The sequence below is a fragment of the Chiloscyllium plagiosum genome, chromosome 38, assembly GCF_004010195.1.
Source record: "Chiloscyllium plagiosum isolate BGI_BamShark_2017 chromosome 38, ASM401019v2, whole genome shotgun sequence".
Lineage (NCBI taxonomy): Eukaryota > Metazoa > Chordata > Chondrichthyes > Orectolobiformes > Hemiscylliidae > Chiloscyllium > Chiloscyllium plagiosum.
The window spans coordinates 24,486,294-24,502,122 of NC_057747.1; the positions used below are offsets into that span (position 1 = coordinate 24,486,294).

At 43.8% G+C, this 15,829-nt stretch overlaps 1 protein-coding gene across 3 annotated transcripts in view; it reads right to left on the reverse strand.

Moving 5' to 3' along the window:
- Nucleotides 1-15,829, reverse strand: part of cdh23 (cadherin-related 23) — a 799,974-nt gene that overhangs the window by 495,098 nt on the left and 289,047 nt on the right. For all 3 annotated transcript variants that reach the window (XM_043679154.1, XM_043679152.1, XM_043679153.1), the window contains exons 13-14: nucleotides 13,724-13,873; nucleotides 4,554-4,712 (exon numbers count right to left, since the gene is read on the reverse strand). In XM_043679154.1, coding sequence (XP_043535089.1) covers nucleotides 4,554-4,712; nucleotides 13,724-13,873 — 309 coding nt within the window. The remainder of the gene's footprint in view (nucleotides 1-4,553; nucleotides 4,713-13,723; nucleotides 13,874-15,829) is intronic.

Here is a 15,829-nt window from a genome sequence, read left to right on the forward strand (position 1 = left end):
ATAACTGCAAAACGTAGGAGATAATCATTAACATCTCTCAGAGGAAAAAACAATGACTGCAGATGCTGGAAACCAGATTCTGGATTAGTGGTGCTGGAAGAGCACAGCAGTTCAGGCAGCATCCGAGGAACAGTAAAATTGACGTTTCAGGCAAAAGCTTTGCCCGAAACGTCGATTTTAATGCTCCTCGGATGCTGCCTGAACTGCTGTCTTCCAGCACCACTAATCCAGAATCTCTCAGAGGAATTCAGTCATGAAACTTTCAGCACACAGATGTACCTTGACATTTTTGTTTAGTTAAAAATCACTCACACCAGGTTACAGTTCAACAGGTTTATTTGGAAGTACTAGCTTTTGGAGCACTGCTCCTTCATTGGGTGGCTGTCCAACAGGTTTATTTGGAAGTGCAAAAGCTAGTGCTTCCAAATAAACCTATTGGACTATAACCTGGTGTTGAGTGATTTTTAACTTTGTCCACCCCAGTCCAACACCGGCTCCTCCACATCATGGCTTTTTATTTGTTCATTTGTGGGACCTGAACATCGCTGGCTGGCCAGCATTGATAGCCCATCCCTATCTGCCCTTGAGAAGGTGATGGTGAGCTGCCCTCTTGAATCGTTGCAGTCCACAATGCCGGTAGGGAGGGAATTTCAGGATTATGATCCAATGACTGCAAAGGAACGGCAGTATATTTCTAAGTCAGGATGGTGAGTGGCTTGGAGGGGAATTTGCAGGGGGTGGTGTTCCCAAGTACCTGTTGCCCTTGTCCTTCCATGTGGAAGTGATCGTGGGTTTGGAAGATGCTGTGGTGAATTTCTGCAGTGCACCTTGTAGATAGGACACACTGTGTTTCTGAGCATTGGTGGTGCAGGGATTGAATGTTTGTAGATGTGGTGCCCATCAAGTGGGCGGCTTTGACCTGAATGGTGTCAAGCTTCTTCAGTGCTGTTGGAGCTGGACCCATCCAGGCAAATGGGGAGTGTTCCATCACACTGCTGGCTTGTGCCTTGTAGATAGTAGATAGATTTTGGGGTGTCAGGAAGTGAGTTACTCGCTGCAGTATCCCTTGTCTCTGACCTGCTCTTGTAGCCATTGTGTTTATGTGGTGAGTCCAGTTGATTTTCTGGTCAATGGTAACCCCTAGGTTGTTGACAGTGGGGATTCAATGATGGTAATGTCAAGGGGCGGTAGTTAGAGTGTCTCTTACTGGTGATGGTCATTGTCTGGCATTTGTGTGGCGTGAATGTTACTTGCCACTTGTCGGCCCAAGCCTGGATATTTTCCAGATCTTGTCGCATTTGAGCACGGACTGCTTCAGTATCTGAGGAGTCGCGAATGGTGCTGAACATTGTGCAATCATCCGTAAACATTCCCACTTCTGACCTTATGACAGAGGGAAGGTCATTGATGAAGCAGCTGAAGATTGTTGGCCGAGGACACTACCTGATGAACTCCTTTAGAGATGTCCTGGAGCTGAGATGACTGACCCTCCACAACCACAACCATCTTCCTTTGTGCCAGGCATGACTCTAACCAGCAACGTGTTTGCCCCCTGATACCCATTACTTCCAGTTTTGCCAGGGTTCCTCGATGCCACACTCAGTGAAATGCAGCCCTGACCCTGGTAAGTGACTGGGTGTCATTGAGCAGATTGTTGCTGAACAGGTGCTGCTTGGTAGCAGTGTTGATGACACCTTCCATCACTTTAGATTAGATTAGATTCCCTACAGTGTGGAAACAGGCTCTTTGGCCCAACCAGTCCACACCGAACCTCTGAAGGTTAACCCACTCAGACCCATTTCTCCTCTGACTAATGCGCCTAGCATGGTCAATTCACCTGGCCTGTGGCAGGAAACCGGAGCACCCATAGAAAACCCACACAGACACGGGGAGAATGTGCAAACTCCACACAGACAGTCACCCGAGGCTGGAACTGAACCTGGGACCCTGGTGCTGTGAGGCAGCAGTGCTAACCACTGAGCTTAGCTCTGTCTATCACTTGCTGTTTATGCCGTTTGGCACACAAGTAGACCTGTTTGGTAGCTCCACCAGGTTGACACCTCATTTTTAGGTACGCCTGATCCTGCTCTTGGCATGCCCTCCTGCACTCTCCATTGAACCAGGGTTGATCCCCTGGCTTGATGGTAATGGCTGAGTGGGGGATATGCTGGGCCATGAGGTTGCAGATTGTGCTGGAGTACAGTTCTGCTGCTGTTGATGACCAACATGCTTCACGGATGCCCAGTGTTGAGTTGCTAGATCGGTTCAAAGTCTGTCCCATTTAGCACGGTGATATTGCCACACAACACAATGGAGGTTATTCTCAGTGTGAAGGTGGGACTTTGTCTCCACAAGGACAGTGCGGTGGTCACTTTTACTGACACTGTCATGGACTGATGCTTCTGCAGCTGGCTGGTTAGTAAGGATGAGGTCAAGGATGTTTTTCTCCTCTTGTTGGTTCCTTCACCACCTGTCGCAGACAAAGTCTAATAGTTATATCTTTTAAAATCCAACCAGCTCAATCAGTGATGCTGCTGCTGAGCCACTCCTGGTGGTGGTAGTGGTACCCACCCAGAGTATATTTTGCACCCTTGCCACCCTCAGCGCTTCCTCCAAGTGTCATTCAACATGGAGGAGTACTGATTCATCAGCCAAAGGAGGTTGGTACATGTTAGCCAGTAAGAGTTTCCTGGCTCGTGTGTAACTGAAGCCATGAGATTTCACGGGGTCCAGAGTCAATGTCAAGGACTCCCAGGGCAACTTCCTCCCAACTGTACCGCCACCTCTGCTGGGTCTGTCTTGCTGGAGGGACAGGACGTATCCGGGGATGATAATGATGGTGTCTGGGGCATTATCTGTAAGGTATGATTCCGTAAAGGTGACTATGTCAGGCTGCTGGTTGACTAGTCTGTGAGACAGCTCTCCCAATTTCGGCACTAGCCCCCAGATGTTGGTAAGGAGGTCTTTGCATGGGCGACAGGGTTGTTTGTGTTTTTGCCGTTGTCTTTTCCGGTTCCAAGGTTGATGCCAGGTGGCCCGTCAGGTTTCATTTCTTTGTTGTGACTTTCTAGCGATTGATACAACTGAGAGGCTTGCCAGGCCATTTCAGAGGGCAGTTGAGAGTCAACCACATTGCTGTGGTTCTGGAGCCACATGTAGGCCAGAGAGCAGATTTCCTTCCCTAAAGGATGTTAGTGAACCAGATGGATTTCTCCAACAATTGACAACAGTGGGATTTGAACTCAGGTCCCCAGAACATTATTCTGGGTCTCTGGATTAATAGTCGAGCGATAACACCACTAGGCCACCGCCTCCCCTCCACATGAAAATACTTGTCCAGACACATATTAAAGGTCAATCCCAAACCGTCAACTAAAGTGGAACAATTCAGACATGGATCTTTTCCTTTCAGCTTACTCACAGCACCCATCATTAGGAACATAAGGGCTAGGAGCAGGAGTAGGCCATTCAGCCCCTCAAGCCTGCTCTGCCATTTAATACAATCATGGCTGACCTCATCTCAGCCTCAACTCCACTTTCCTGCCCGCGTTCTATAACACTTTAACCCGTTACTCATTAAAGATCGGTCTATCTCCTCCTTAAATTTACTCAGCATCCATTGCACTCTGGGGTAGTGAATTGCATAGATTCAAGACTTGAGAGAAGTAATTTCTCCCTATCTGTTTTAAATCTAAAACTACATTAAATCTAAAACTAAAATTAAATGCTAAAACTACAACCTCTCATTCTAGATTTCCTCATGAGAAAACATCCTCTCTACGTCTACTTTGTCAATCCCTTTTCATATCTTATTGACCTTAATTAGATCGCCTCCCATTCTTCTAAACCCCAGGGAGTATCCATCGAAACTGCTCAATTGCTCTTCCCATAATAAACCCCTTATCTCTGGATCAATCAGTGAACCTCCACCGAACAACCTCCAATGCAACTTCATCCCTCCTGAAGCAAGGGGGATCAAAACTCTATGCAATACTCCAGGTGCAGTTTTGCTAACGCCTTGTACAATAAAAGCAACACTTCCCTATCTTTACACTCTATCCTATTAACAATAAATGCCACAGTTCCACTTGCCTTCCTTATTACCCACTGTCCCTGTGTATTGGTTTCTGCCATTCATGCACAAGAACACCACGATGTCTCTGCACCATAACACTCTGAAGATTTTCTTCATTTTGATAATAAGTTGTCTTTGCATTCCTCTGACTAAAATGGTTAACTTCACATTTACTTAGTAAATGATTATCAAAAGTACCCATTCCTTATTCATTTTCAGACTAACAAACATGATTGCATGGATCAAACCAAGATATATTACCCGTAAATTTATATTCATGGGATGCTGCATAAAACATTCCTTAATCTTTCTGACATGTGTCAGAAGAATGATCATTGATCACTTGGAGGAATTTGACACACAAGCAACACTAATGTCACATTTTGTTGACTGATATAACATTAACTCTCAGCTGCCGACGGGAAAGGTTTAGACCATTAGGTCAGGAAGAAATGCACAATTATCAAAAGGTACTTACAACAATACCAACGACGGAGAGTCCAACAGACGCATCCTCAAACAAGCTCACGTTGTATAACGATCGGCTGAATACCGGCCTGTTGTCGTTTTCATTGATTAGGTTAATCTTGACCCGAGCAAAACCAACGTGATCAGAGGCCGTCTCATTTGCAAAAAGCTGTTTCCAAAATGAGAGTTAAAAAAAAAGAGTTTGGGTGGGCTTGGAGAGAACATAGTTACATCATACAATGTACAAGCTTCAAAATAAATAACATTCGGTATTCAAAACCAGAGATTGTTCCACCTTCAAGAAGTTTGCAGTAATTCAACATACATGGGCTAATTTACCATAGTGTACTTCACAGGTAAGAACAAAATAAAATTCTCTCTCATCCTGTCACCATCTTATTCGTTTCTTTTCTCTATTAGTCCTTTCTATCTGTTTATGCTACACTATATCTTTGTGCCTAACCGACTCTCCCCATTCTTTCTGTAAAGATATCCTGCCATCTCCCTTTTCTGCACATTTCCCATATTGATTATGGTTTATCAATTACTAACTATGGTATTATTGAAGAGTTTGGAGACAGTAAGGAACAACATGGGGTGTACATGAAACCCAACCCTCCAACTCAATGGGCAGGAGAGAAATGGCTGGGGTTGGACAGGGAGACAAAGAATATACCATCAGGTTGCATCTACTGCTTTATGACCATAAGAAATAGGAACAGGAGTAGGCCATTCGGCCCCTCAAGCCTGCTTCACCATTCAGTAGGATCATGGCTGGCCCAACATTCCTCATGCCCACTTTCCCAACCTTTCCCTGTAACCCTTGATTCTCTGTCCAATGTGATGGTAAATCTGGTGTCGAATGAGTCTCCTGCTAGAGAGAGGTGGGATATTTCATCAAAATATTTAAAACTGGTTCTAATTAAAAGCCTGATATAAAATTCAGTAGCTCCCCCGTAGGACACAATAACATTCTCACAGCAGCTGGAACCACATTTTACAACAAAAAAAAATTCAAAGTTTATTCAACTGGTTTCTTCTCATTAAAAGTACAGTATATAATTCGAGCACTCACAAAGACAATGGAGGCTCCTTTTATCTTTTATATTAAAAAAAGCAGCATTCCACCCTATCCAAAATCTCAACTCTTGTTGAATGGCAGAATGGACTCAAGGAGTTGAATCTTCTTCTGACTTTGATTTCACTTGAACCCAGGGATTACCACACCTCAGATGTTGTACCTGGGTCACTGCGGTTTGTGTAATACACTGAATGATGCATACGTGCAACATGCAATGAAGAAAACCGAGCTTTTATCGAAATTTCAGGTCAAGTTAAGTTCCAGGTGAAGCCTAGATAATGGTTAACCTGCTCCATCTGATACAGTAAGATTTGTTTTATATTCATTCACAGGATGAGGGCATCAGTGAGGGGTTATTTCCCGAATAAGAATCAACCACATTGCCATAAATCTGGAGTCATATATAAGCCAGACCAAGTAAAGATGGCCACTTCCTCCAGATGAATTTTTCCCAGAATCCCTACAGTGTAGAAACGGCACATCAAATCCACACTGACCCTCTGAAGATTATCTCACCCAAACCCACTCTCCCTATCCTATCCCTGTAACCCTGCATTTCCCATGGCTAACCCACCTAGTTTACACATCCCTGGGCACTATGGTCAATTCAGGATGGCCAATCCACCCTAACCTGCACATCTTTGGACTGTGGGAAGAAACCGTAGCACCCGGAGGACACGGGGAGAATGTGCAAACTCCACACAGACAGACGCCTGAGGCTAGAATTAAACCCGGGTCCCGGGTGCTGTGAGGCACCAGAGCTAATCACTGAGCTGCTCCCTTTCCTGACAATGGTTTTTGTTGTCATCATTAGACAACTTTATAGCAGATTTTTATTGAATTCAAATTCCACCATGTGCTGTGGTGGGATTTGAACCATGGTCCTCCAGACATTACCTGGGTCTCTGGATTAACATTCCTGAAGAAGGGCTAATGCCCGAAACGTCGATTCTCCTGTTCCCTAGATGCTGCCTGACCTGCTGCGCTTTTCCAGCAACACATTTCCATCTCTGGATTAACAGTCCAGCAATAATACCACTAGCCTGTTGCTTCCCTAAAAAGCAACAAGAAACAGTGCTGAACCGCAGCCCCATAAATTGCTCAAAGGAACCAGGGCAGAAAATGTGGTCTTCACTTTAATCTTCAGAAGGACACAAGTGGAGTAATTATTCAAATGTACATTTGGGAGTTCCACATGTACTGTCAGCATTACCACACCCAGAACATTGGGAACTGGAAGGAAACATTTGTTTACAGAATATATAATTGGATGCATTTTAACTTCCAATTACTTTCCTTGATCTATGAGTCGAAGTGATTTGAATGTTCTGCAAGTTTCCATTAACTTGGTAACTAGATTTGATGGCATACATTATTTTTTTTCTTAATTAAGACCCAAAGGCATGAATGTTTATGCTTGAGTGTATGAAAAAGAAACATTAACAATCTCTGTACAAATTATTAAAATGCACATAAAGCTAATTTAGCTCAAGGCCATAAAACTTCGGAAAATAGCCCAAAATGTAGGCACTCTGAAAACACACTAGTGACGGAAATAAAAATGGAAAGTGCTGGAGCAACTCAGCAGGTCAGGCAGCATCAGTGGAGAGAGAAACAGATGTTTCAGGTCGAAGACCTTTCATCAGAACAAAGGAAAGATAAAAAGAAATAGTGGTTTTAAACAGGTTATGGGGAACAGGATAATGTAACTGAAAGGGAAGGCCTGTGCTAGGAAGAGACAAGGAGATGTGAAATAATGAAAGAGTTTGGAATGGGTGTTGAAAAGAAATCAAAAGTGTCCAGAGCAGCGTTCAATCGTCTCAAAGAAACAACAGAACAACAAGGCTAAAACTTTCTACTTGTTCATTCATAGGATGTGGGTGATGCTGGTTGGGCCTACATTTTCTTGACAAATCCCATGTTACACTTGAGAAGGTGGTGGTGAGCTGCCTTCTTAAACCACTGCAGACCCTGAGGTCTACGGGTAAGGCATGGAGTTCCAGGATTTTGACCCAGTGACACTGAAGGAATGGTGGTATATTTCCAAGTCAGGATGGTGAGTGGCTTGGAGGGGAACTTGCAGGGGGTGAGGTTCCCATGTATCTGCTGCCCATGTCCTTCTAGATGGTAGAGGCCATGGGTTTGGAAAGGGCTGTCTGAGGAACCTTGCCGAACTTCTCTAGAGCACCTTGTGGATGGTACATACTGCTGCTAAGAAATGGAAATAAAATAGATGCAGGGAGTCAGGTATGAAACTACTGGACTCAAAGTTGGGTCTCGAATAATTCCTAACTTTGTACAAATTCTCTGTACTTAAATTCCAAATAAAAACAGTCCTTTTTTATAGAATGAATAACGAACTACGCCTTTCTCAGAGTCTAACTGGAACAGAGGTTCAAATTGAACGGTGGGGACAGATTCACAAACTATTGATAAACAGCTGAGTAAATCTGTCAGAGGTACAAAACATAGGGCTGGATTTCTAGAGGAACAGAATTAAAAAGCAAGCAGGTTTTAAGTTGAACTTATATAATGCTGAACGCTCTCTTTCTCTGCACATTCTCTGCCGCTGTAACATTGCTTTCTACGCTTTATTTTCCTGATGTATTTTGATGGTATGATTTGTCTGTATAGCATGCAAAACAAAACTTTTCACTGTATCTCAATACATGTGACAATAGTAAGACTAATAATTAATAATAAAGCTTTGAGTAGTGAGAACCTTACAAGTACTGTATATAGCTCTGGTCTGTATATAGCAAATAGGAAAGCACAATTGATGAGGAATAATGGTTTGCATTGGTGACACCTGAACCAAGGAGTTGTAGTGTCATTAAAGACTTAACAGACTTGAACTCAGGTTTTTTTTCACTGGCAATGAGGAAGACTGAGTGATTATCTGAAAAAAAGTTTTAAACTACAAAGCATTCAATACAGAAGATGTAACAAAAAAAAATAACCACTTATGAGTGTGACCAGAATCAAAGGGGCCATCAATATCAGGTAGTCAGCCGTGTGTACTATCTACAAGATGTATTGCAGAAATTCACCAAAGATCCTGAGACAGCACCTTCCAAACCTTCACCCACTTCCATCTAGAAGGACAAGGGCAGCAGATACTTGGGAACACCACTCCCTGCAAGTTCCCCTCCAAGCCACTCACCACCCTGACTTGGAAATATACCACCGTTCCTTCGCAGTCGTTGGGTCAAAATCCTGGCATTCCCTCCCTATCAGCATTGTGGGTCAACCCACAGCAGGTGGACTGCAGCCTTTCAATAAGGCAGCTTTACCCCCACCTTCTCAAGGGCAAATAGGGATGGGCTATCAATACTGGCCAGCCAGTGACACCCAAGTCCTACAAATGAATTTTTAAAAATCCAGCAGAGAATTCGGAGAAACATCTTTACTCGGGGCGGTGAGAATTTCAAACTCACTACCAGGGAGTCACTTGAGATTATTTAATATATTTTTTGGGTAAGATAAATAAATACATCAAGGAGAAGCAAAACCTCCATTGTTACAGTGTAGGAGGAGGGGTCCATACAGCTCATTGTATCTGTACTAGCTTTGATAACTGAGAATTCATCTATTGCCATTTCCCCTGCCTTCTCTCCATAACCCCGCACATTCTTAATGGAATAAAATACTGCTGGAGAAACTCAGCAGGTCTGGCAGCATCTGTGGAGAGAGAATGCACAGTTAATGTTTAAAGTTCAATCCTCCTCTCTTCCAGAAGAGAAATGCAGATGGAGAAGGGCAGCTGGAGGATGGTGTGGATGACAAGCACCAGTGTTGAACAGACGGGCTGCATAGCCTGTTTCTGTGCTGAAGGTTCCCTGTGAACAGTCTCCTTGCTATTCAGTCCCCAGAATGCACAGTGCACAGCTCCAATAACTGCACCACAATTACAGTCCGATCAAAGGATTGTTCAGTTATCAAGACTCCGAGTTAACTCCTTCTCACAGCTCCATAGGAAAAATCTACCTCTATCCACATCATTACACTAGTTGACGAGGTAATTATAAACACATGCAAACAAGCATACTGTGCACATATGGGCTCATAATATCGGTTAATGAAGGATCTCTGCTCTATTAGCAATAAGAATCTGCCTTAGATTTGTCTGATTTATAAATAAGAATAATTAAGCTGTTCTATGTCTTAAACAGCGATGTGCCATAAAGACACTAAGCTGTTAAAGAATGAAGGAACAATTGAGAAACTCAAAGCAAAACAAGCCACCGATGAAGGAAGTATCAATGCAAGAGTAAATGTGTGCACAGCAGCAAGTATTCCTGAAGCAAATGCAGTAGACACAGCAAGATCCAAAAGCAATGGAATAAATGGTCAAGTGAAATGTTTCTGGTGGTGTTGGATATGAGGTGACACAGGGCACCTGGAAAACACCCTCCTCCCCTTTGATTATTGCAAAGGAATCATAAACTTGTTTTTACTGTTGACATTGGAAGGGAACAGTGCAATTTTTAACATTCCAGCTGCCTCAAATTCACCATCAGGTGATTCCGTGTCACAAAACATTACAGTCACAAATAATGCATCAAGTGTCCTGATTGAATGACATCTAAGTATGGGGTTGGTGTTGAAAACTCTCTGCCCCAGATTCCAAGCTATGTCCTCACTTTCCATTCAGTGCTGTGGTGCCACAAGAAGCTGACAAGCCAGAGCAGTAGATCAGAGCTGGTACACACTCCAGCAGAACGTAAATTGCTTTCTAATGAGATTTTGCATTGTGCACACACTTCATACCGCTGGCACTTTGTTTAGTAGCTGTGCTGGTGGAAAAGGGACATCCTGTACAATTACTTTGTACCAAGGTGACATGATAGCTCACAGCAATTCACAGTACAAACAAAATCACTGCGATTGGCGTCAGAAACAGGCATTGTATTATCTCCAGGGGCCCAAATTAAGATTCAACTCTGATTGTTAAATTTCTCCCGGTTTGTTTTCCCTGTTATTTTACACCTTTCAGTTATGTTTGCCTGATGTAATTGTTTTGGTAAACGGGTAAGCTTTCTTTTTTTTTACAGAAACACGCTCTGCACAGTCTGAATTTCCTCACCTTCTTGGTTCCCATTTGGGTTGTGAGGATTGAGGAATCTCATTTTGCTGTGCTCAGTTAAGCTGCTGCTTTCTGGAGGCAGCAAAATTCCTCAGATAAACACCTCCAGCTACCACGGATTCAGAGGCCAATGGAGTGGTATCACGGGGGATTGATTGTGCATTCAATCACTGCCTGGCAAGTGTTGATCTTGGCTTGATGTCGCTGATGATCCAAGGTTCGAGCCTGAGTAAAAGGCAGGTGATACATGGAGAGCGCTAATTCTCATTGTTTGTGCTCTCAGTGGGGTGACCTTTTGACTAGAGGTCACCTCAGTAAACGGTCTGTCTGCTGGGCAGGAAGCCAGAGCACTGCTTGAATGCCTGCAGAAATACACTTCAATTCGGAGCGAATAGCTTCACAAGAGGACAGACATGCAAAACGATGTCCATTAAAAATGCCATGAACGAGACTCAAATTCCAGTGTACATGCCGACTCCATTTTCTCTTCACTTGTGTACACACTGTCCTGCCACTCTACTCATTTCTGGTGTGTGGATGTTTAATCCAAGTATACCTGCAAATTCCCACTGGGACAGCTGGCTTCCTCTCACCTCCATTCTACAGCAACCCCCATTCACCCTCCTCAGTCCAGCCATGTTCACCTGACCCTACTCAATTGTCCTAAGTGGAGATGTAAATTCCGTGGGAGGAAGCCAAAGCACTCCAGAACTAGAGGGCATAGGTTTAGGGTGAGAGGGGAAAAATTTTAAAGAGACCTAACGGGCAACTTTTTCACACAGAGGGTGGTACGTGTATGGGACGAGCTGCCAGAGAAAGTGGTGGAGGCTGGTACAATTACAGAATTTATTTGAACAACTAACTGGGTATATGAACAACTAACTGTCCCCACCAAAGTATTCGTATTGAATCATAGAGTCACACAGAATGGAAATAGACCCTTTGGTCCAACCAGTCCTCGGGGTCAATTCCACCCTCGGGTGACCATCCATATAGAGGTTGCACGTGTAGCCTTCCTCCAGGTTATAGAGTCATAGAGATGTACAGCATGGAATCAGACCCTTCGGTCTAAACTGTCCATGCCAACCAGATATCCCAACCCAATCTACTCCCACATGCCAGCATCCGGCCCATATCCCTCCAAACCCTTCCTATTCATATACCCATCCAAATGCCTCTTAAATGTTGCAATTGTACCAGCCTCCACCACTTCCTCTGGCAGCTCATTCCATACCCGTACCACCCTCTGTGTGAAAAAGTTGCCCCTTAGGTGTCTTTTATATCTTTCCCCTCTCACCCTAAACCTATGCCCTCTAGTTCTAAGGTGCTTTGGTTTCTTCCCACAATCCAAAGATGTGCAGCTTAGAGTGGATTGGCCATGGGGAATTGTCCCTCGTGTCCAGAGACGTACAGGCTATGGGGTCAAGGCATGGGAAATGTAGGGTTATGGGGATAGGGTAGAGGGGATGAGGCTGCGTCTGGTTGGGATTCTGTTCAGAAGGTCGGTGCAGACATGATGGGCTGAATGGCCTCTTTTCACATTGTAGGGATTCAATGATTGAGGTGTATAAGATTATCATGGACATGGTGACTAGAAGGTCACTGCTCCCCTTATTTGAAAGTTCAAAATAACAAGGGGGCATCATTTTCAAGTGAAAAGCAGGAGGTTTTGAAGGGATTTGAAGTAAACCTTTTTCATCCAGAAGCTGCTGGGGGTCTGGAATGCATTGCCTAAGAGGGTATTTGAGAAAATAAATCTTACAACCTTTAAAAAAATACTTGGATGAGCACTTGAAGTGTCACAACATTCAAGGCTTTGGGCCAAGTGTGGGAAAGTGGGACTGGTGTAGGTAATGGTCTATTTTTCATGGTATAGATGTGATAGGCCAAAAAGCTCTCTTCTGTACTGTAAGCCTCTGTGAATCACAAATAGGTTGGAGGTGCTTTGTTTAGTTTCAGATTTCCAGCAGCGTTCTATATTGCATTAACCTTGAGAACATTCACCAAACCGCCTTCCAATCCCCACCCCCTCTCCAATGATTTTACTGACCAATAAATAAAACGCATTTAAAGAAAATGAAGAAGCAAAGAAGCTCCAGTTTTCTTTAGCACCCAGTGGATTTCTTTTCTCCCCGGATGAAAAACAAATGAGATGCTCTGGAGATAAATGCTCAATTCCTGGAGAGTGGACAACTCCACCAACTAATAAAGCAATCTCCTCCCAGGAGAAGTTTATGATTAAAAGCAAAATACTGCAGATGCTGGAGATCTGAAACAAAATCCTTCAATTCCTGTTCTGCAAAAAAGTCATACCACATTAACAAAAACAAAAATTGCTGGAGAAACTCAGCAGGTCTGGCAGCATCTGTGAAGAGAGAAAGTAGGGCGAGAGAAAGTAGGGCTAATGTTCGACTCCTGTCAGGGAACATTGATTTTTGAGGGGAGGCAATGGCTTAGTGGTATTATTGCTGGTTATTAATACAGAAACTTGGCTAATGTCCAAGGATCTTGGGCTCAAATCCCACCACAGCAAATGGGACAATTTGAATTTAGTAAAGAATCTGGAATTAAGGGTCTAATAATGACCATGAACTCATGATCGACTGTTGAAAAAATCCATCTAATTCACTGACGCCCTTTAGAGAAGGAAAATGCCATCCTTACCTGGCCTGGCCTACATGTGACTCCAGACCCACAGCAATGCAGTGAATTCTCAACTGCCCTCTGGGCAATTAGGGATGGGCAATAAATGCTGGACAAGCCCCATTCCACAAGTGAATTAAAAAATAATGTTTTGGGTCCAGTGACATTTGAGAATTGGACATGTTTCTTCCTGAACGGATACAGCTGGACCTGTTGAGATTCTCCAGCATTCTTGGAGCTTCATGGGGTTTTAATGGAGTTCATCGAACTGCAGAGCAAGGCTGTAAGGGTTACACCAACCTTTCCCTTATGTTGCAATAAGAGAGAACAAAATATCACACCTCGAGTAGGGTCTTATCAAGCAACTTACAGAGAACTCATAGTGAGAAATGCGTTCAAAATCCAAAGGCAGTGCCACTCGTACTCGGATGTCGACCTTCCCCTGGCCTGACGTTGGGGAAATGGTAAAATGTTCAGAGTTGTTCCCCATGAGTTGGATGTCAAACATGCTGTTGGGTGCCTGGAAACGGAAAGGGAAGAGAAATGAAAATTATATATTTCTCTTCGAACAACTTGAAATTGCAGAAAGTTAGCATCGAGTCAGAGAGCCATACAGCATGGAAACAGACCCTTCGGTCCAACTCATCCATGCCGACCAGATATCCCAATCTGACCTATAGTCCCATTTGCCAGCACTTGGCCCATATATCCTTTCAATCCCTTCCTATTCATATACCCATCCAGATGGCTTTTAAATGTTGTAATTGTACCAGCTTCCACCACTTCCTCATTCCATACACGCACCACCCTCTGTGTGAAAAAGTTACCTCTACACCAGTATAGGTGGGGTAGTGGACAATGCAGAGGATTATCTCAGAGTACAATGGGATCTTGAACAGATGGGCCAATGGACCGAGGAGTGGCAGACACAGTTTTACTTAGATAAATGTGAGCTTTAGCTAGGATAGAGAAGAAGGCATTTGACACACATGCCTTCATTGGTCAATTAAATCTTTCCCCTTTCACCTTAAATCTATGCCCTCTAGTTTTAGACTCCCCCACCCTGGGGAAAAAGAGCTTGTCTATTTACCTTATCCATGCCCCTCATGATTTTGTAAACCTCTATAAGGTCACCCTTCAGCCTCTGATGCTCCAGTGGAAAAAGCCCCAGCCTATTCAGCCTCTCCCTGTAGCTCAAACCCTCCAACCCTGGCAACATGCTTGTAAATCTTTTCTGAACCCTTTCAAGTTTAACAGCATCCTTCCGATAGAAGGGTGACCAGAAACGAATGCAGTATTCCAAACATGACCTCACTAATCTCCTGTACAGCTGCAACATGATCTCCCAACTCCTATACTCAATGAATTGACCAATGAAGGCATGTGTGTCAAATGCCTTCTTCTCTATCCTAGCTACCTACGACTCCACTTTCATGGAACTATCCACCTGCATTCCAAGGTCTCTTTGTTCAGCAACGTTCCCCAAGGTCCTGCCATTAACTATATAAGTCCTGTCCTGGTTTGCCTTAGCAAAATGCAAAAGCTCACATTTATCTAAGTAAAACTGTGTCTGCCACTCCTCGGTCCATTGGCCCATCTGTTCAAGATCCCATTGTACTCTGAGATAATTCTCTGCATTGTCCACTACTCCACCTATACTGTTGTCATCTGTAAACTTACTAACCATCCCATATTCACACCTAAATCATTTACATAAACAACAAAAAGCAGTGCTCTCAACATGGACCTAGCTTGAACACAAATCAAAAGTCTGTCTGACAGCCAGAGAGATATGGTGGTGGTGGTGGGAGGAGGTGACAGAGGAGGAGTGAACCAAAATGATTTCAGAGATATGCAACATAGTAGCACAGCTTAACAGCATATAATCAGAATTCTTCAGAATCTAGTAAAAAAAATGCCATCATGAAAAGGTGTACAATTTCATGCATGGAGTGCTGCTAATGGCTAAACACTCTGACTATGTTTGCAATGCAGTGACTGGGCCCTTTGCCCTGGGTAGCTCAGGCTATCAGAGACTAACTCCGGCATCAATAGGAATTTCCACTTCATCAACAGCAGTGAGCAAGTGAGCTGGCTGTCAGGATGGAAGCAGTAAATCACTGACACACACACACTCACACACACTAACTCACACATGCACACCCTCTGATATACCAGAGACTAACTCCAGCATCAATAGGAATTTCCACTTCATCAACAGCAGTGAGCAAGTGAGCTGGCTGTCAGGATGGAAGCAGTAAATCACTGACACACACACACTCACACACACTAACTCACACATGCACACCCTCTGATATACTCACACATGCACACCCTCTGATATACACACACTGACACACACATGCACACCCTCTGATACACAAACACACACACACCCTCTGATATACACAAACACACACTGCTACATACACATGCACACCCTCTGATATATAGACACACACCCATCCTCTCACAC